The following is a 20,526-nucleotide window of genomic DNA, read 5'->3' as shown; positions in this document are numbered from 1 at the left end:
ATTTGAGCTTTTAAAACGTATCACAGGACGGACCACCCAGGGTCTCGCGGAGAGAACGGGGCAGCAGCTGGCCCCAAGCAAGGGACGTTATCCCCCATATATGTGAAGGAAGCGTATTAATATGCTCACTTTATAATGCCTTCAAGTGTTTATAAATCAGTAAGAAAAAACAACGAGCCCAAAGGGGGAATAGGAGGGTGTTAGGGGTGTGGGGAGAATTCCAGACAGTAAGCCAAATGGCATCAGCTTAGGATGCAGTGTTCTTCCAGAGCAATAATCAAAGAGATGATCTGCATTTATCAGATTGGCCAAAGTTAAAAGAAACCTTAGTTCCAGTTGGTGTAGCAAGCTCTGACACAGTAGGGGGTGGGGTGACCAGGGAGAGCCATCACTTTCTTTTTTTTTTTTAAAGATTTATTTATTTATGCATACAAGAACCGGGTAAAAGCCAGAGGTGTGGGGATGAGAAGATTCACCAGAGACAGAGTGGGGAACAGAACAGGTGGATCTACTGAAACACACTGCTGAGGGTTGCAGTGGGGGAGACAGGAGAGGTCTGCTATGCCATGTGGGTAGCTCCTTGGCCAGCGATGGAACTCATGCTGCAGTAGCTGCAGACAGCTTCATAGTGCTGTGCTTAACCCCTTGCACCACCAGAGAGGCCCAGACAACTACCACTTTCTGGGGGATAACCTACCATTCTGAATACTGTCTTCTTTCAATGCAAATAATTTTTTGAACTTTTAATTTGAATGTAATTAAAAATTTATGGAAGTTCCCAGCTGTCCTCTTCATGTCCTGGAGGTGCAGGCCCCATGAAGGATCGTGGAAATGAGGCATAAGTTCCCCTAAGAATGAAAAGTACTTGTCATGGGCTGGAAGAACCCATGTCCGCCCTCCATCATTCCCCAACAATTTGCTCCATAGGTTCAGCTAAAATTTTGAATTGATAAGTTGATGATGCAGAGCCCCAGGAATTGCTGGGTTTCTCACATAAATAATGTACTTAACCCCACCAACCTCCTGGAGACTCAACCAGACCCTCCTCCTTCCTGTCTACAGTAGTTTTGCTTAGGCCACACTTGCTTCCCAGCTGGTTACCCTCCTGCACAAGCTTTCCGCCACCTGTCCCCCTTTTAACTCAACTTTTGCCTGGACTACCCAAAAGTACTCTGGTGAATTCTTTCTCCTAGAGAGTCTCCAGACCCACAAGTTTGGGGCGACGGGGGGGGGGGGGGGGGGGGGGGGGGGGGCGGGGGTGTTGTAACAGAGTTACAAGAAAGGGGTGAATTCAGCAATCACTGGGCTTGAATGAGATAACAAAGAGATATCTGAAAAAAATCTGCATTAGTTTTCCCTTTGCCGGTCCCCCACGCCCTCTCCCCTCTCCCACGGGGGTGGCCCAGCAGTTCAGCTCTACTAGCACTTCTGCTTATTGAAAACATGGTGTCTTCTTTCCAATCTGCCCCTCCACCGGCCCTGGCTCTGCCAGGTTCGCCAAAAAGGTACCTCGGATGGGGTTTAGCTCTTGCTGCTGGGGGATCCTGGGCATTTGTGAGTTCTCTTGGAAAACAGAACTTTTTGTTATTCAGATTTTTAATCTCTTCCAAGAGGTCTCAGGAGGGGGGAGGAGACCAAAGTGATGGCATCTGACCAGGCCACCAAAGCCCTTTAGGACAGGCTTCCTGTTTTATCACTTCCTGCCCAAGAAGCCTACTCTCCTGCCCTACCGTCAACCACAGTGCAAAGAACTACAGAGATTAAAATCTCAGGCCCCCTCTCACTCCCTTACTCTACCCAACCATGTGAATTTGGGCACGGTGACCTCCTTGACTCTAGTGCTCCTGTGAAAAGTTGGGAGAAGAATAATATGAACTCCCAGGGCTAATTTTGAAAAAGAGGAAATAATTCAGTTAAACCCTTAGCACTGGACCTGGCCCAAGGTCAATGCCCCTTCTTAATTCAACTGAGTAACATAAGTACAAATAGAAAAACTGACTTAGCGCCTTCCTGGTGGTGCAAGGGGTTAAGATGCAACCTATTAAGCTGCCGCAGCCACTGCAGCACAAGTTTGATCCCTGGCCAGGGAGCAACCCACATGGCACAGCAGACCTCTCCTGACTCGCCCACTGCTCCCCTCAGCAGTGTATTTTGATCAATCTGCCTGTTCTGTTCCCCCACTCTGTCTCTGGTGCATCCTCTCACCCCCTACATCTCTGGCTTGTACCCCAGTTCTTGTATGCATTAATAAATAAATCTTTTTAAAAAAAAAGAAAAGCTGATTTACCCAAAGTTATGTGTTTAGTGAGGCTGGAGTTACACGCCGCTCCCCCTTGCTGTTATGCATGCCTTACTTTCTTAGCCATTGTGTCTTTACTCATCTCACAACTCAGGGCAAGAACAGAAGAAAAAAGTCCATCATAAACTCTACTTCAGTGGCTGGATCAAGTGGTCTAAAATCTCTGCCTTCACCTCTCTGTGTCCAATTGTCTCAGTTTCCCCGGAAGCCAGATGTCTCATCCACGAGAAAAGAAGGTTTACGAGCTTAGGCTCAGCTCCCATTGGCAATGTAAAAGTGGGGTTCAGGAAGGGGCAGTGACTTGGGCAATGTTCCTCAAAGGTGCAGACATAGTCCATAAACCTGAGGTTTCTTTCAAAGCACTTGTCTTTTCATGCCCCATAATAAATAAGTTAGGACATGGAGGAAAGTTCGAGAAGGTTTTCCATTTAATTTTCATCCTTGTATATTCTTAACCTTCTGACCTCCTTCTCCAAACATGATGAAGTTTGGGGTTCACATCTGATCTAGGCTGACTGTGACCCTGAGTTTTCACTGAGGCATTTGGCCCTGGAACACAAACTCTCTGAAGATATGTCACAAATGCCAAGCTTTCTTCCCCCAACCTGCTCCAGCTTCTTAGAAGTTAGGATGGAGAGGTGGGAGAGGAAGGATGTGTACCTCCATAAGCAGTGTTCTTGTCTATTACTTCTGTCTTAATGACCAGGGGAAGGGCGTGGGAAAGAGAGCTCTGTGTCCATGCTTAACCACAGAAATCTGAGTACCCCACACCACTGAAAACCTGATGTCCTCCTACCTGGAAATCCTACACCTCAGGCCCTTTGCTACTCCCAGGGAAAAAATAAATCGCCCATATCACCAACATACACACAACAAACCATGACCAATCACCCCATCGAACTGTGGAACACTGAAAACACCTCCATCGAGCTCAGCTTATCCATTTATTTAAAAAGGGGGTTGGGAGCCTCCCTGGTGGCACAGGCGGTTGAGCGCTGCACTGTGAAGCTGTCCGCAGACTCTGCAGCGTGGGTTTGATCCCGGCCGGCTGGTGAGAATCCCACATGGCGAAGCAGACCTCTCCTGTCTTGCCCGCTGCTCCCCTCAGCAGTGTATTTCTTCAGTTCTGTTCCCCACTCTGTCTCCAGTGAATCTTCTCACCCTCCTGTGCATCTGGAATGTACCTGGTTCTTGCATAAAAATAAATCTTAAAAAAAAATAAATAAATGGGGGTTGGGGGCCTCCATGGTGGCCAAGGGGTTAAGTCTCAGCGCTATCACCACTATAGCCTGAGTTTAATCCCAGGCCAGGGAGCTGACCCACCATGGTGCAGCAGACCTCTCCTGTCTCACCCGCTGCTCCCCTCAGCAGTTTATTTCAGTAGATCCACCTGTTCTGCTCCCCACTCTGTCTCTACACCCCAGAGAACTTGTATGCAAAATAAAAAAATAAACCTTTAAAAACTAAAAAATAAAAAGAGGGTTGGAACAGAAAATCACCCAAGTCCTTTAAAAGGCTGACATTCCTAGCACATTTTCTCAGCTTTTGAGAGATTCTGGTCACCACCGCTGAAACCGACCTGACCAACTTTTACCCCAAGAATGATGGGGAAACAAGAGTAAGAATCAAGAAACTTTCCCAAATGCAAGCTAGTGTGTGTCTTACAGATAGTGGTTTCCAGATTACAGCTGCATAGGAGAAACAGATGCAGGATATAGTGAAACAGTTGCCTCGTCCAGGTCACAAGACTGGGCCTGGTCACATCCACAGCACTGACTCCCAGCAGCCTCTGCCGCAGTCAGACTGAGAAGAACAAAGCAGAGACTGGGACCCACTGGCCTCTCCTCTCCCACCCCGTAACCCTTTCTTCAGTCAGTGGCCGCTCATGAAAGGCATGCAGGCCCATGGGAAAACACCTGGACTTGCCCTTCCTGTTTCAGTAAGGATATGCATTTCACCCAGAAACAGATAGAAGTAGATGTTCTGGCCAAATAGTATCTTGCCAATTCCAAGTTTGTTCAGTCTTTGAAACAAATACAGATATCTCTAGAAGCTCAGAGTTTCTCTCTGACCCGGAGCTACTGGTTTGGAGCCCATCTGAAAAACTATAGCCCCCCTGCAAGTCCAGGGCCCCAGATGGACCCCCAAAGGGACAGCCACACAAATCAGTGTTCAGAACCCCACAGATTCAGATCATTCAAATTATGCTTTGTGGGGCCTCCCTGGTGGCACAAGAGGTTAAGCACTGCACTATGAGGAAATCCGCAGCCTCTGCAGCATGAGTTCAATCCCCGGCGGCCAGGGAGCAACCCACATGGCTCAGCAGACCTCTTCCTGTCTCGCCCACTGCTTCCCTCATGAGTGTATTTCAGTCAATCTGCCTGTTCTGTTCCCCACTCTGTGTCTGGTGAATACTCTCACCCCCCCTACCCCTGCATCTCTGGCCTGTACCCCAGCTTTTGTATGCATAAATAAATAGATCTTTAAAAAATATTTTAAAAAATACAAATTATGCTATGTGGCTGGAGATGCAGCTGTGGGTGGACTATGGGTGGAATATGGTGGACAAAAAGATTCATAATTAATGACCTCATACAAGCAAAACTTTTGTAAGATAGGCTTCTCACAAGAACAAGATTTGCTGATTTAAATACGAACATACTATTGAAGGCAAAAGTTAGAGGCAGGATCTCCTGCCACATAGACCAGCCACTGAACGTTTACCAAAGCAGGGAAATCTCCAACTGCAGGAATCTCAAGTTCAAGCAGGTGAACACCAGCCGCTCCAACACTCACCAACCAAGAAATCCCTGGTGCAGGAACTCAAGCGATGAGGTCCAGCTTTAAAGGGGCCTTGAGGGCCTCCCTGGTGGCGCAGTGGTTTTGTGCTGGGTTGCGAAGCTGCCCGCGGTTCGATCCCTGGCTTACCCCCTCAGCAGTGTACTTCGGTCCTTCTGCCTGTTCTGCTCCCTGCTCTGACTCTGGTGAATTCTCTCACCCTCCTGTGCTTCTGACTATATCCAGTGCTTGTATAAATAAATAAATCTTTTTTAAAAATTAAAAAAAATAAATAAATGGGCCTTGAAATTTGTCTCCCCTGGGGCTGATGCTAAACAAAGATGGTGAGAGGTCTCAGAGTCAAATGAGATGGGGTGTGAGGTCGCAGTGGGGTGCCGTTGGCCTGTGTTGGCTCCTTACCCATTTCCTTTGACGCTGGTGCTCTAAGGTGAAGTAACTTCTGATCCCATTTCAGATAGCATGTGTCAACCCAAACATTTAAAAGGCAGAATACACATATTTGGGGTCAAAGAATTGCAGTTAGATGTACACAGATTCAGGCAGAAAACCTGAAATGTGCTTGGGAGGGCATTTATGGAAGGAAAAAACGAAGATGAGGGGCCTCCCTGGTGGCACAAGGGGTTAAGCAAAGCACTGTGAAGCTATCCACAGCCTCTGCAGCATGAGTTCTATCCCTGGCCAGGGAGCTACCCACATGGCACAGCAGACTTCCTCTGTCTCCCCGCTGTTACCCTCAATAGTGTATTTCAGTCACTCTGTCCGTTCTGTTCCCCACTTTGTCTCTGGTGAATCCTTTCACACACACACACACGCACACCCCACCCCGCTACCCCCGTGCCTCTGGACTGTAACCCAGTTTTTGTATGCATAAATAAATAAATCTTTTTTAAAAAACGATGATGTGATAAGTGATTAATGAAGAGCTGATTAGTGTTAACAAGCTTAACCTATTCTTGGCTGTGGAAAAAAAATAATGATCAGTTACTGATTCTCTAGAAAAGATGAAAAGAGAATACAAAGATGAAAAGAGAATACAAAACATTGTATTTGTGAGCTAAAAGGCCATAATCATCAGTTCTGATCTAGATGACTTTTCAAACACTTGTTTGTTTGATGGTTTCTTAAAACAATACTTTTTGGCCTAGTCTGAAGATATTGGATCCAGGCCAAAGGTCTGACCTAGTTTGAAAAAGCAATGCAATTTCTCTGTGACAAGTCCCTGGCTCCATTTTAAAAATGGCTTCATAGATGACAATTTTTCAGAGATTTTTTTTTAAGATTTATTTATTTATGCATACAAGAGCTGGGGTACAGGCCAGAGGTGTATGGGGTGAGAGGATCCACCAGAAACAGAGTGGGGAACAGAACAGGCAGACTGACCAAAATACGCTGCTGAGGAGAGTAGTGGGTGAGTCAGGAGAGGTCTGCTGCGCCATGTGGGCAGATCCCTGGCTGGCTGGGGGATCGAACTTGTGCTGCAGAGGCTATGGACAGCTTCATAGTTTGCATCTTAACCCTTTGGCCACCAGCGAGGTCATTTTTCATAGATATCTACCTTGCCATTTGGATAGTCATTCTGACAGAAAGGTTATTTCTGATAACGACTCTAATTCTTCATAAGACCCCAAATCTACATTCTTCTAGGTAGTTAAGGAAGTGGCAAAAATTTCTTGTGAACCTGAAGAACCTCAACTGATTTCAGCTCAATATAACCCACATGCCAAAGTAACACTTATTGGAGAGGACTGTTCTGAACATTTTGAGGGGAGGGGCTATCTTTTGCCTCCACATGGCTATTCCTGAGTTATGTCCTTTATTATGAACTGAGTTCTGCAATTAGTCTAGTGAACTATTGAAACTAAGGAGGTGGCTATGGGAAACCCCATTCTATAGCTAATCAATCGGAAGTAGAGGTGCCTCCCCCCAGAACTTAAACAGGCCCCTGTAGTGGGGATGGCCTGTGGGACTGAGTTCTTAGACTGGAAGGTCTGTGTTATCTCTGGGACTTGGTGTTATCATTGAATTAAGTTCTTGAACACCAAGTCTGGTGTCCAGAAAATCATAGACACACACCCCACTCAGCCATAAGAGATCTTCGAACCAGAAGTTGGACTCTACCTAGAAAGATCCTGGCCTTCATGAGAGCAAATGTTACTAGTGTTGACACAGTTGCAAATGATTGGTCTCTCAAATAAGCATTAGCAAGTTTGTCTTTCCCATATTTCTTGCAATTTCCCCTCGTTTGACAGGTTTGTCATCTTGCATACCAAGGAGAAGGGAGTTAAACAGTATTTGTTGAAAAAAGCAAGTCAGAGCCCACCTGTCTCTGTGCAGACCTGTTTCCCCCTCCCCTTTGCAGACCCTTGCCTATCTCCCCCTTTTTCCACTTTATATAAATACCCCTGCACTCTGTCAAAGAGCAGGACGGTGGTCTTTCAGACGTGAGTCTGCTGCCCTCATCCTTTGTCAACAAATTAAACCACTTTCCTTTTCCTCAAACTCTGTTTCCTTTTATTGGCTGAAGAAAACTGAGGCCAGCATTTGGTATCAGTGTTCCAATTCTATTCCTGCATAATTGGCTTGGCAGTCCACGAGCATCTTGTCAGCTCTTACATGCCTTCTGAGAGAGGTTAGACTACAGACAGAAGAGAAGGCAACATGACCATGGAGGCAATATTTGGAGAGATTCAGGCACAAATCAAGGAAAACAAGTAGCACCAGAAAGAAGAGGCAAGAAATGGATTCTCCCCACAGCCCCACCTTGACTTGATACAGTGAAAATGATGTTGGATTCTGACCTCCAGGACTGTGAGAGAATAGAGTTGTGTTCTCTTACATCATTAAGTATGTGGTGGCTTGTTACAGCAGCCAAAGGAAACTACTATAGATGTTGGTGCCTGGAAGTGGGGAGATGCTATGGATAAATACCTAAAAATGTTGCAGAGGCTTTGGAATTGGATAATAGGCAGAGGCTGAAAGAGGGCTGAGATGCTTGATAGGAAAAACTTAGAATGCCTGGAACTAACTGTTGGTAGAAATATGGACGGCTGATGCTTATGGTAAGGGCTCACAGAAAATGAGACATAGATGGGAAACTTAAATAAAGGTTCATGATCCCTTCCAGGCATCTCTCCAGCCTCTAGATGCCATTGCCTTCCATCTCCGGTGTCAGGAAAATCTCCCCGGTGTCAGGAAAATCTCCCCCTGCTTTTCTCTTAAAAGGATGCCTGCGATAATCCAGATAATCCAGGATAATCTCTTCATCTCAAAATGCTTAATCACATCTGCAAATCTTTGCCACATAAATAACATTTAGAGGTTCCAGGAATTAAATCTGCTATCTTTAGGGCCATATTTAGGCTATGACGAAGTTCAGATTTGAAATCAGAGCACATGTGAGTGTGAGTCTCCATCTGAGGAGATAGGTACGTTTCTTAGTTCCTAGGGAGGAGCAATGCCTGAGGTACCGCAGCTTTGAGGCTTTGTCTTATGGGAGAAAGTCTGATTCTGTGCCCCTTGTGGGAACTCTGGGTATCTCAGGTGCCCATGGTTGTGCAGGGATCATTGTCACCTCCCTGAAACATTAAGAGGAGAATAATAGACATGGGCGATACCTGAGAAACTGTATATTCTTCTTTAGACATTGTCCCTTTTGTCTCACCAAGCACTAAAATTATTTCCTGGAGCACAGGAGGAAGGTAATTTTGTCAGTAGAGACAGTTTTCAGGAGGAGTTTGCTTCAGGGTCAGAGGCCTTCATGAGGGCTCAGGATTAGTGCCACAGCCAGCCTGGGTCTGAGGTGTTCTCCAGGATGAGGCAACAATGGGCATACATATGGACAAAAATGAAACTGAAAGGAAACTATGGCCAGAAAAGATCACTCTCCTCAAAATCCCACTGTGTGGTGTTAGTAGATTTAGGTTTAGTAACTAGATTTAAATCCAGTTTGTAGCTCTAAAGAAATCAAAGGATATTTTAAAAGGAGGGAATAAAGCTTGACTTATAGTCAAGTGATTTTATGTTTTTAAAACTTACTCTCACATTTGTAAATTAAAGAAAATGTGCTTCTTTTGCCTCATTTCCACTGTGATGGAATGGACAAAATGAGGTGATAGATGTGGAAATGTAATTTATAATAGAAATAGAATGACATTACAAAATTCTGATACATCCAGAATTATGTCTATGTCTCCCACTTGCTGTGTAGAGAAGAAAGTTTCTGGAGTTCTCAGGGCAGCGTGTACCTAGGAAGAGGGACTAAGTCAGAAAAATCGTTCAGGTAGAATAAGCAGAAGCTTGAATCTCTAATAGGGGTTCAGGTAAATAAAGAGTCAGTTCATTTTGGAATTCAGATGAGGGACTACATGGAAACAATGAAGAGCTTTGTTTCCTTTTTGATCAAAGAAACTGAAAATTAAAGAAGCTGTGTTGAGTTTGGGGATAGAAATAAGGCAATGGGAGAAACCAGAAGGAAACCAGAGAGAACTTGCTTCTTACCTCTGAATTGAAATTTCTTTCCAAGAATTGCTATTTTCTTCCAAGGGCTGCCCCAGCAAAGTGCGACAGACTAAACGATGTGAACTACGGAAACATATTGTTTCACCCTTCTGGAGACTAGAAGTTCAAAATCAAGGCATCATCAGAGCTATGTTTCCTCTGAAACCTATAAGGCAGGGTCCTTTCTTGCCTCTTCCAGCTGCTGGGTATCCCAGATGTGTCTTGTAACAGCGACACACCAATCTCCATGTCCATCTCCGCAAGATCACTGGTGACATAGGATTAGAGGTTCACCCTACCCCAGCACAACACAATCCTAACTAATTACATTGGCAATCACCCTATTTATAAACAACGTCACATTCTAAGGGGTGGGGGAGGTAGTGATTTCAACATATCGACTTGGAGGAAGACATTTCAACCCAGTAAGTACCCTATGATCTCACGAAAACCATTTCTTCGAAATCTTGTGTATGTCCTTGAAGCTGCTTCATCTTGATTGGGTCAAAGAAGCAGCAATTGACAAGTCAATCTAAATCTCCCATGCTCATTATGGAAAGCTGTGTGGAGGTTCCTCAAACTGCTAAAAATGGATCTTCCTTATGATTCAGCAATTCCACTCCTAGGTATCTACCCAAAGGACACAAAAACATTAATTCAAAAGGACACCTGCACTCCTATGTTTATAGCAGCACTATTTACAATAGGTAAGCTATGGAAACAACCCAAATGCCCAAAAACAAATGACTGGATCAAGAAGATGTGGGACATATACACAATGGAATATTACTCAGCAATCGAAAGGCATTATAATAAAGTGAAAATCAAAATCAACAGGCAACTATAAACCAGAGACATTCTGTGGGGGCCAGGGGGAGGGAGTAGGATCAAAACAGGGGTGGGAAGAGCACAAGGTGACTATGGTGATGGTCACCGGTGAATGGGTGGTGGGAATTTCACCGGGACTATAACCAAGATGAGAAAGCATACATTGTGCAAAAATGAATAACAATGTAAAAATACATATAAAATAAAAAATATAGAAAATAAATAAATCTCCCATGCTTTGCTTCCCTACTCCATGAGCTATTTGTGAAAGGCAGCAAGACTGATCTGAGGTCTAATTCAAGGCTCCCAGGGCTCCGATTTGTAACTTAGAAGTTACCTTTGAAGTTCTGTTTGACAAAGATGTCATCCCATCATTTTGAACAAAAACATGTAATTAATATATCTAAAAATCTCTCAGGAATGACCCCATTCCTGAGCCAAAGTCCTGACTCATATTTGACCTGAAATATCAAGAATCAATCTATCTAGGTAGGTCTTGGTTGATAGAGACAGTTCAAGGTGCCAGAAACAATAGTTATGGAGGGATAGGTATACCTGGGGATTCGGTTGAGGTCAAATCAGGAAGGATTTTGAATGCCCCATGGGAGAATGTCAAATCAAAATTTAAGAATCAAGGCGAGTTTAACCTAAGAATGGAGTCAACAAAATTGACCTTTAGTAAAGTCACAGAAGCAGGGTGTGGGATCAGAGAAGACCCTGGAATTAAGAAGACAAGCTAATGGGTATATAAAGAAAAATCCTAGAAGGAGAAAACAAGAATTGAACTGGGTCAACATTTCTGGAAGAAGATAATGGGGATTAGAACCAGGGACCCCCCAGGAGGGGCAAAGGGGAATCCTAGCCCTGAAATACCTTCAGGTGAACCCACTCAGCATGGGCCCTGTACTTCGCTCCTCACTGCTGGAGGCCAGGAGCAACGGTACTCAAAAGCTCATCCGGAATATTAGAAGCCTGGAAGTAGGGGAGTTTGGATTTTAGGACATTTAGCTTACAGATAAGATATCCCATAGTGTCTCCTTATCACTCAAGGACCAGTTATTGAAAGGTGAGCAAATGTAAATCAGCTCAGTAGAGATTTGGTCATGACTGATGATCCAGGTGGATCCAGGCAAAGGGCCCTAGAGCAGGGGTGAGAAATTTGCTTTCACTTATTACTGACCCACCAGCGGCCTCTGATGTGCCACTTGTCTCGGGATCCAGTTTCCTCATACATCAAACTGAACGTGTGAGTGAGACATTCACTTCTAGTTGCTTCCCTGCCACTCACTCCTGGGTGGGGTCCTTTAACCCTCACAGCAGTCTTGAGTAGAGGATACTATTGTTACCCCAGCTTTACCAATAAGAACACAAAGACACAGAGTGATCACTGTGTAGGGGCGAGTGGGGCACACCTGGGCACTGCACGCAATGGTCTCTGTCACTTCGTTGCTTAAGTCCAGTCACTGGTTGAACTGAGACTGGAGAGAGGCCAAAGAGCTGAAGAAGATGTAGGTCTCTCACCAAAGGAGTCTTCTGATGCCCACCCAGCTGGGTAGGTATCAAGCCAGGGATCACAGAGCTTTGAGAAGAACCAGAAATCCCAGCTAACACAAAAAGCGCTCACAGGAATCCAACCCTGAACAAAGCTTTGGTTCAAAAGCAGAGAACGTCTTGGATGTGAATGGGATAGAGGCTGGGCAGTGCCCGAGCTGAATAGACATGGGCTAAGAACTGATGGGGATGAAGTTATCTCAGTCAAGGAGGGGGTTTAGGGAAGTTGCGGTGGCCTGAAAAACCATCAGGTGGCAGATGGGAGGGGAGGCTGGGCGACGTGTGCCTCTTTCTCAGCCCAAAAAAACGTCTCCAATGCAACGACTGCCTGTTGGTCCCCACTAGGCTCGCACAATAAATTGCTTGGTGGAGTCAAAGAGGAGCAAAAATGCTCGCAATCATAGACAGAAAACGGAGTCCTGGCCCCGGGCGGGTCTCCCCGACAACGTAGCATTGAGAATGTGAGCCCGCGTGTGCTACCCCTGCGTCGACAAGTCCTCTAGGGGCGGGGAGGGGGTCAGGCTGCTGGGCAACGTGTCTGAGACACCCACGTCCCCCAAGCCGAGGGCTATTGACTCCCGGTCGCTTCAAGAAGGTGGAGAAGGCACTGCGGACTCGAGAGTTCGGCATCCGTCTACACCCGCCAGAGTGCACGCGGCTGCAAGTGTGGGAAGCCCGGGGAGCCCTGAACCCGCGCGGCCAGAGGCCGGCAGTGGGGGGGGGGGGCGGGAAGAGCCTGGGAATGAGTGGAGGGGTGGAGGACTGGGGGGGGTGGGGGGGTAAAAAGACGGAGAACGAGGGGGAGGGGAGGAGGGGAAAGGAGGAGAGGAGGGGGAAGAAAGAGGTAGGAGGAGGAGAAAGGAAGAAGGGAGAAGGAGGAGGGAGGGGGAGGGGAGGAAAGGGAGGGGAGGAGGAGGAGGGGAGGGGAGGAGAGAGAGGGGAGTAGGAGGGGAGGGGAGGAGGAGGGGAAGAGGAGGGGAGGGGAGGAGAGGGAGGGGAGGAGGAGGAGGGGAGGAGAGGGAGGGGAGGAGAGGGAGGGGAGGAGAGGGAGGGGAGGGTAGGAGGAGGGGAGGAGAGGGAGGGGAGGAGGAGGAGGGGAGGGGAGGAGAGAGAGGGGAGTAGGAGGGGAGGGGAGGAGGAGGGGAGGAGGAGGGGAGGGGAGGAGAGGGAGGGGAGGAGAGGGAGGGGAGGAGGAGGGGAGGGGAGGAGGAGGAGGGGAGGGGAGGGGGAGGGGAGGGGAGGAGGAGGGGGAAGGGAGGGGGAGGGGGAGGGGAGGGGGAGGAAAGAGAGGGGAGGAGGGGTGGGTTAAGGGGTGCGGCAGGTGCACGCGGGTGGATTGGAGCGCGCTCTGCGACCTCGCCCCTGCGCGGGCTCAAAAGGAAGCGCGTTCCCGGGCGTCCCGGCAGCCCCGGACCCAGCCCCAGCCCCAGCCATAGCCATGACCCCGCGGCTCTGGGCCTCCTGTCTCTTCCCGCTGTTCCTGGGGGGCTTCGCTCAGCTGACCCCGGAGCCGCAGAAGACGAAGGTGAGTGTCCCTCTGGGAAGCGGAGTGACTGCTCGGTTTCTCCTCTTCCTGGAGCACGTGTCTACCGCCCGGGAAAGGCCCGTTCTGCAAACACCTGCCCCCGCGCCGCCGGGGGGGGGCCTCCCGCCGCGCCCCCGCGAGCTCGGCCGCTCCCCCACCCGCCCCGGCGGCCGCTCCCGGCGCGAGCCTGACCCGTCCGCGCGGGCCTGGAACTTGGGGCGACCTGTGGATTCCGAGAAATCCGCGGGGAGTAGCGAATAGCTGGGGGGGGGGGCTAGTGCGTGGATCGCGGAGCCCCCCCCCCCCGGGAAGGGAGAAGCGATGCTGGGTGGGCAAAGGCGTTTCTTTGAACATCTCCGCAGAGGTTAGGAATTGCTAGTTCTGTCATCACCCCATCCTCGGCGCTTTCTGCTGCCTTCCAGGTGGACTGCTACAAGGGGGTGGCAGGCACCATCTACGAGTACGGCGCCCTCACGCTCAACGGCGAGGAGTACGTCCAGTTCCAGCAGTTCGCGGGCAAGCACGTCCTCTTCGTCAACGTGGCCACCTTCTGAGGCCTGACCGCCCAGTACGTGGGTAAGAACGCGCGCCGCGACTGGGCCGGCTCTGGCCCGGGCTGTGTTCTAGTTTCACCGCGTCTAGCTGATCAGATATTGGGAAGAAGGGGGTGGGGGGGGGCAGGGGTAAATGCCCATTTTGCATTTTCCTCACATTTAAAAAAAAAAATCAATCAAGCCTTTACTAAGGAAGGCAGTGGCATGTAAATCTGATTTTTCTTCGGAATCAAACAGGACAGGGGTCTGCGCTTTTTATAAAGCCTTCTAGTAGACAGAGAAGTGGAGTCACTAATAGGAATTGCTGCACGCGAAAAATAGCAGCTATTTGGACTTAGCTCTGGATACTACCTCTCCACAGTCCTCAATTTATTCCCGTGACAAAGGGAGACACCCAGCGGTCTGCCTCTGCTCAAGGCAGGGCTGCCCGCCTCCTGCCCACCGGGCTCTCTCTACTGCAGAACTGAATGCACTACAGGAGGAGCTGAGAGCTTTTGGAGTCGTGGTGTTGGGTTTTCCCTGCAACCAATTTGGAAAACAAGAGCCAGGAAAGAACTCGGAGATCCTTTCTGGGCTCAAGTGAGTACAGCTTGAGACCCTGCAGAGACCCTGTCAGGCGTTTTCTTCCCTGTTCTGCTCAGATGCCCTCTCATTCGGGAAACTAGAACATCATCATGATGCTTTGGATTCTGCCCTGCCCTACTAGTGTGCTCAAGTGTCCTATCTGAGTTTTTTGATGCTGAACCTGGGGAACATCTAACAGAAAAGCTCAGAGGAGGGCCTCCCTGGTGGCGCAAAGGGTTAAGTTGCAGCTCTATGAAGCTATCTGCAGCAGGAGTTCAATCCCCAGGCAGGGAGCTACACATATGGCACAGCAGACCTCTCCTGACTCACCCACTGCTCCCCTCAGCAGTGTGTTTCAGTCTGTCTGCACCCCAGTTCTTCTATGCATAAATAAATCTTTAAAAAAAAAAAAAGGAAGCATAGGGGAAAGGAGGACTGTAGGAAATAGAAATTAACCAGGAATAATTTAAGGAATCCTTATTTATTGCCTTCTAATTTTCTTGGAATTCTCTTTTGGCTCCATCAAGCCTATAAACAAAGTCCTGATTACCAGGGACCTCTCTTTCATTACCTTCCCTGTCTATCTTCTCCCCCTCTTTAGCTCTGGTTTCCTTTTGTGGTGACATTGCCTCGGCCTTTACTAGCCGTTCTTGTCTTCATTTGGATCCTCTTAGAAGTGTTCTGGTTTGCTGCAGGTACGTGCGTCCAGGCGGTGGCTTCGTTCCCAATTTTCAGCTCTTTGAGAAAGGGGACGTGAATGGAGACAAAGAACAGAAGGTCTTCACCTTCCTGAAGGTCAGTGTGTATAAGCATGGATGAGTCAGGTCAGGTGAAAGAGAGGCCCTGAAGGCCTGGGGCTCTAGTCTGGGGTTGAGGTTGGCCTCCTTGGACAGAAGTGCTCAGCTAAGTGTGAGGATTGTGCACTATCTCCTGTGAGCCATTATCTCAGTGGAGAAACTGTGTAACATAGGACAGCTCTAACATTATCCATCATCCATCCCTCCAGCCCTAGCACGTGCAAGGAACTGTGCTCTCCAATGAGTTAGCAAACTCATCCCTTCCTGTCCAGCCTCCTTGAGCTGAGACCAACCCATACTGTCCACAGGGCGCAATCTCTTCCCTGAAGGAACTCATATCATATCAGGGAGGCAAACATAGAAATAGATAATGCAGAGTGTCCTGTGGGGATTGACTTCGAGTCACATTGTTAGAACAAAAAACCAGTGTAGAAAAAGCCCCAGGATCTCTTAGTCCACTATTTCCCAAATGCTGGTTTGCAACAAACTCAGTCCCGGTGGAAACTTGTACCTATCCATGGCCAGCAGGTGGTTTGGGGGAGTTTTTCACAATATTGAACTTATTGAATAGAAAACACCATCATTCACCATGACTAAGTTAATACTGGGCTATGTATGCCATAAACATTGCCATTTTATCACACAAAGTGGTGATATCTTCAATTTTATGTTCTTCCACAAACTTCTGAATCTGTAGTTGGAGTAGGCTTGATTTTTCTTGTGAAAATGAATGTTTTTTCCTCTACATTAACCTCCAAAAAGTAGCCAATGAACTTTTGCTGACCAATGAAGCACTATACTCTGGGAACCACTACTCTAAACCAAGCCTTTTTTTTTTTAAGCTAAGGAAACTGAAGCACAGAGCAGCTATGCCGACCAAAGAGAGCAGAAGACAATGCTTTTCTGAGACGCTATACCATAATCATGGGCCAGGGGGGCAGACAGAGAGGGCAGGTGCTGACTAGCACACACTCTCGGGTGCCTGAGGACGCCCTCAGAGCAGGTCAGGCAGTTCACACATTGAGATTACATAACGGTGAGGAGCCTGTCTGGGGCGGGGCTAAGACTGGCCACACAGAAACAGCCCAAAACTTGTCCTCTCTTTCCTATGTCTGCTCCAGAATTCCTGCCCTCCCACCTCCGATCTGTTGGGCCCATCAGACCGCCTCTTCTGGGAGCCCATAAAGGTCCACGACATCCGCTGGAACTTTGAGAAGTTCCTGGTAGGGCCCGATGGCGTGCCTGTCATGCGCTGGTTCCATCAAGCTCCTGTCAGCAGCGTCAAGTCCGACATTCTCGAGTACCTGAAGCGGCTCAGCTGAGCCCCAGCAGGGCAGAGGCAGCCTGCCTGCCTCCACCTGAAGAGCTTGCTTTGGAGAAGGTCCGGCTCTGTTACATCCCTTCCTGTGCAGCCTCCCTGAGCTGAGACCAACCCATATTGTAATGCCCAAGTGTGTGTATGTGTGTGCGCGCACGCACGCATATGCCTTTGAAAATTAGGGGAACAAAAGATTATCCCCCCAACTTTCTGATCATAAAATACCAAGTTTTTCCTACCCTATTCCAAAGGAAAATCATGTATCAGGGTTCAGACTCTCCCATGCCCCTAAAAAGGCAGTTCCCAGAAGCCCTGACATCTGTCCTTTCTCTGTCCTGAAGGCTAAAGACAGCAGAAACTGGCAACAGTCTCTCAAGTTTCCCTTCTGTCAAGTAACCACTTCTCTCCACCAGAGGCACATGTTGTAAAACCTCCCTCCCTAGGTAGCTCTGCTGGTCCCTGACACCTTAGCTCTCTTCTAGGCTCTCTGAAGACAGAGTGAGACCAGAACCCTCGCCTCACCCAGAGGAGGGGCATCTCCATGATGGTGGGTCACAAAGCCCTCTGGGTCAGACCCTATCAGAGCCTCCCTGTGCCAGGCCCTTTGGTGCATTCAGGTCATGGCATGGGGCAGGGATGTCCCTTCATTCTGAACGACGGGATTTCTCCTCACCTGGAGCCTTCCCAGCTTTAAACTCATCACAGTCTCAAATTAAAATTTTCTGCAGCAACTGGTTTCTGGTGGTGCTTTCCCGCCCCATGTTGTATCTGGAGTCTCACTCTATCTCTGCTTCCTGTCTCCCTCACCCTGATCTTAAGTATTTTGTTTTTCTCAAAAGTGCTCTAGACCTTTCCTCTAAGTGGGATGGGTGTCGGAGAGCTGCTCAGTTGGCCCTTGGGACCCTCCCATTCAGCTCTCTTGGGGGGTTCTTGTATGAGAGAAATTTTTGCTTCTCAAAGAGACAACAACAAATACATGTTTCTTTTCATAAAAGTGACGCATGCTCACTGTTAAAAATTGAAAAGCACATGAAAATAGAAGAAAAGGATCACAAAATCCACTTGTCCACGGAGGCATAAATAACCTGCTAAGAAATCCCACCTGGTCCATGTGGCTTTATCAAGATTAGTCTTTTATAAGGAGATCAACTTCAGAAAATCAGAAACTAAAGGAAGAGAAGATGGAATAAGGAAGTGAAGGGAAATAGCTGTTTTTCTTTCTTTCTGCTAATTATTTTGAACACTGATATTTGCATTTCAAATAGTTTTGTATTTCAGAAGTGCAAGAAATTTAAATATCAGCGATGAATGCCAACAGTTACAATCCTGTTATATGCCCAGATAGAAATGTGACTGCTGACATAATGTTTATACAGCAACACGGAGATTGACAAGCCAAGCCAGAAATGACCAGGAAAGAGATTCTTAACACTCTAAAGTGGAAAATATTCTTTAAATATTTGAAAGTTTCAGTTTCTTGAACTCAAAAATCTAGCAAAAAAAAAAGGACTTCTTCTAAACCTGGCTGTCTTTGGCAGTAACCATAGGGTACGAGATTTCCAGAAGTCTTCAACCAAGCACTACAGTGGTAGTGAGGGCAGAGAGGGGGATATAGAAGCAGCTTCTGGTAGTCTTGAGAAATACATTTCATTTTTCAGCTTCTTCTAAATCTCTGAAATTCTCGAGAACCTCAGGGACAGTAACCTTTCTCAGAAGCGTTCCAAATCTATCACTATCTTCACATTTGAATAACCAAAGCCAAAGGAAGTCCAGGAAGTGCAGAGGATGGGATGACACAATGTATAAAGGTCTCCAGGCCTAAACCAGGTAACTGCAATACTCAAGAGAACAAACTCCAGGGGACTATGGAGTCCCACCTCCAGCTCTGCAGAAAAGTCCTAAGGTAAAGAAGGGAGTACAGCTTCCCCCAGGCCTCACTCCTGCTGCTGCTGTAAACAACAGCTATTCCTGATTCCCTCAGCGGCTGACCCTGAAGGGAAAACAGGTTTTGTGGAGAGCCAAGACTGGGGAAGTGAGAACCAAATTTGTCTGCACCTGGATGTGAGTATAGGTGAGGAATGGGTGTGGGAGGAGTGGTCCTGGTGGTATACTGCAGATGAAGACAATGGTGACATAATAACAGTCTTCATAAAGAGGGACCAAGAGATAAAGCTTTCCAGTTCTGCTCTCCTCACCAATCCCTATAACAGATCTTACTCCCCTGCACAGGGAAAAGCTACACAGAAAAACTTCTGGAAGGGGCAGATCTCCAATCTATTAGAACTGTTAAAACCTTACTATTATTATCATGCTGATCATCTTCATCAGCATCACTGCAGCACTATTATTGCTGCAGAATTCTTTCTTTATGCCAGAGGTTCCCACTACCTATCATACAAAGTACATAAACTTCATTCCAAAGTCATTGCTTTCACATGAACCTACTACCCTACAAACCGCTTAACAGACATCTAAAATCATGATGGCGCAAACAGATTTCGAGACCCTTGAGGAGAGTCCCTCAGCAGGGCCCGCAGCCTGCTCTATGGCGCCCCACCGTGGCCTTACTGTGGAGATGCAATTACCCTCCCAAGGACTGGGTGGGCACTCACGCTTCTTGGGCTTTGAAAGGGCTGTGCTTGTTCTGGAGGCTGGATTCCCAAATCTGGGCACCTGGCTGGCTGGCCAAAGTCCATCCTGAAGCATGTGAAATCCTGATCCTGTGGTCATGTTAGCCAGCGATCAAAGGGTACCCTGGGATCTCCACACTCGAACACTCTGAATGTGTCCTGCCATCCATGTGCACAAAGAAAATGCAGACTCTTAGTGTGAAAGCTCTTTAACAGAATTAGTGTGCAAATTTTAGGAGAGGTTCCATGTTCCCCATCCCCACTTACCGAGGGGTGGAGCTGAGACCTCAAGTCAAGCTCTCTAACACCAAAGGCTCTGGACTCAGGGAGAGGCACATGGAGAAGGGAGCTGCTTCTTGGCTTTGGACTTGCACCAGGAACTTGGGGGACATGGAAAGAGACATGTAGAGGAGAGACATGTAGAGACACTTGAGGGAGACACATGCAAAGGCTGACAATGGCGGCTTTTCTCTTGATTTGTACTTTGATTTTGCTCCTTTCATCCCAGACTTGCCTGGCCCCTTCTGCCCCTTTCCTCTGGGTCTGCACTGGATGGGGCCTTAGACTTGTGGCAAATTTTGGGGCCTCAGCTGCCCTGCATCCAGTGACCCTCTTTGGCCAGGCACTGACTCACAAGGGGATGGGTAACTGGGTGTTTTATGGGGACACTAATATCTTTTCTTCTCCTCTCTCTAGGCACACTAATTCAAGTTCTTTCACATTAAAAGTCTGCTTTGCCTTTATGCACATGGATGGCCAGATCCTCTCAAAGCGTGCAAATTTGGGGATCCCAGGGTGTCCCGTGGTGGTTGTGTGTTAACACATAAAGACAAAAGAGATTTTCAATACTATGTTGGGTAGTAGTGGCACTAGTGGACACCCCTGACTTGTTCCTGATCTAAATGGGAACATTTTCAGCTTTTACCACTGAGTATGACGTTGTCTGTGAGTTTGTCAAACATGGCCTGTATAAGGTTTAGGTAAGTTCCATTTATTCCCATTTTATGAATGTTTTATCACAAATGAATATTGGATCCTGTGGAATCCTTTCTCCGCATCTATTGAGGTGATCATGTGATTTTTGTCTTCCTCTTTGTTGATCTGGTGAATGACATTGGTTGATTTGTGTCTGCTGAACCAGCGTTGCCTGCCTGGGTGGGAGCC

At 47.6% G+C, this 20,526-nt stretch overlaps 1 protein-coding gene across 1 annotated transcript; it reads left to right on the top strand.

Moving 5' to 3' along the window:
* Positions 1–13,412: 13,412 nt before the first annotated feature.
* LOC311188343 (glutathione peroxidase 6-like) lies at positions 13,413–16,736 on the top strand (the record flags this gene model as incomplete). The annotated part of the gene is made up of 5 exons (XM_084259448.1): positions 13,413–13,499; positions 13,922–14,075; positions 14,515–14,632; positions 15,313–15,412; positions 16,536–16,736. 5 exons carry the CDS (start codon positions 13,413–13,415, stop codon positions 16,734–16,736), a joined length of 660 nt encoding a protein of 219 aa, XP_084115574.1.
* Between the last annotated feature and the right edge of the window lie 3,790 nt (positions 16,737–20,526).

This window comes from Talpa europaea (genome assembly GCF_964194135.1).
Source record: "Talpa europaea genome assembly, chromosome: 2".
NCBI classification, from domain to species: domain Eukaryota; kingdom Metazoa; phylum Chordata; class Mammalia; order Eulipotyphla; family Talpidae; genus Talpa; species Talpa europaea.
This window is presented reverse-complemented; position numbering and strand designations above follow the sequence as displayed.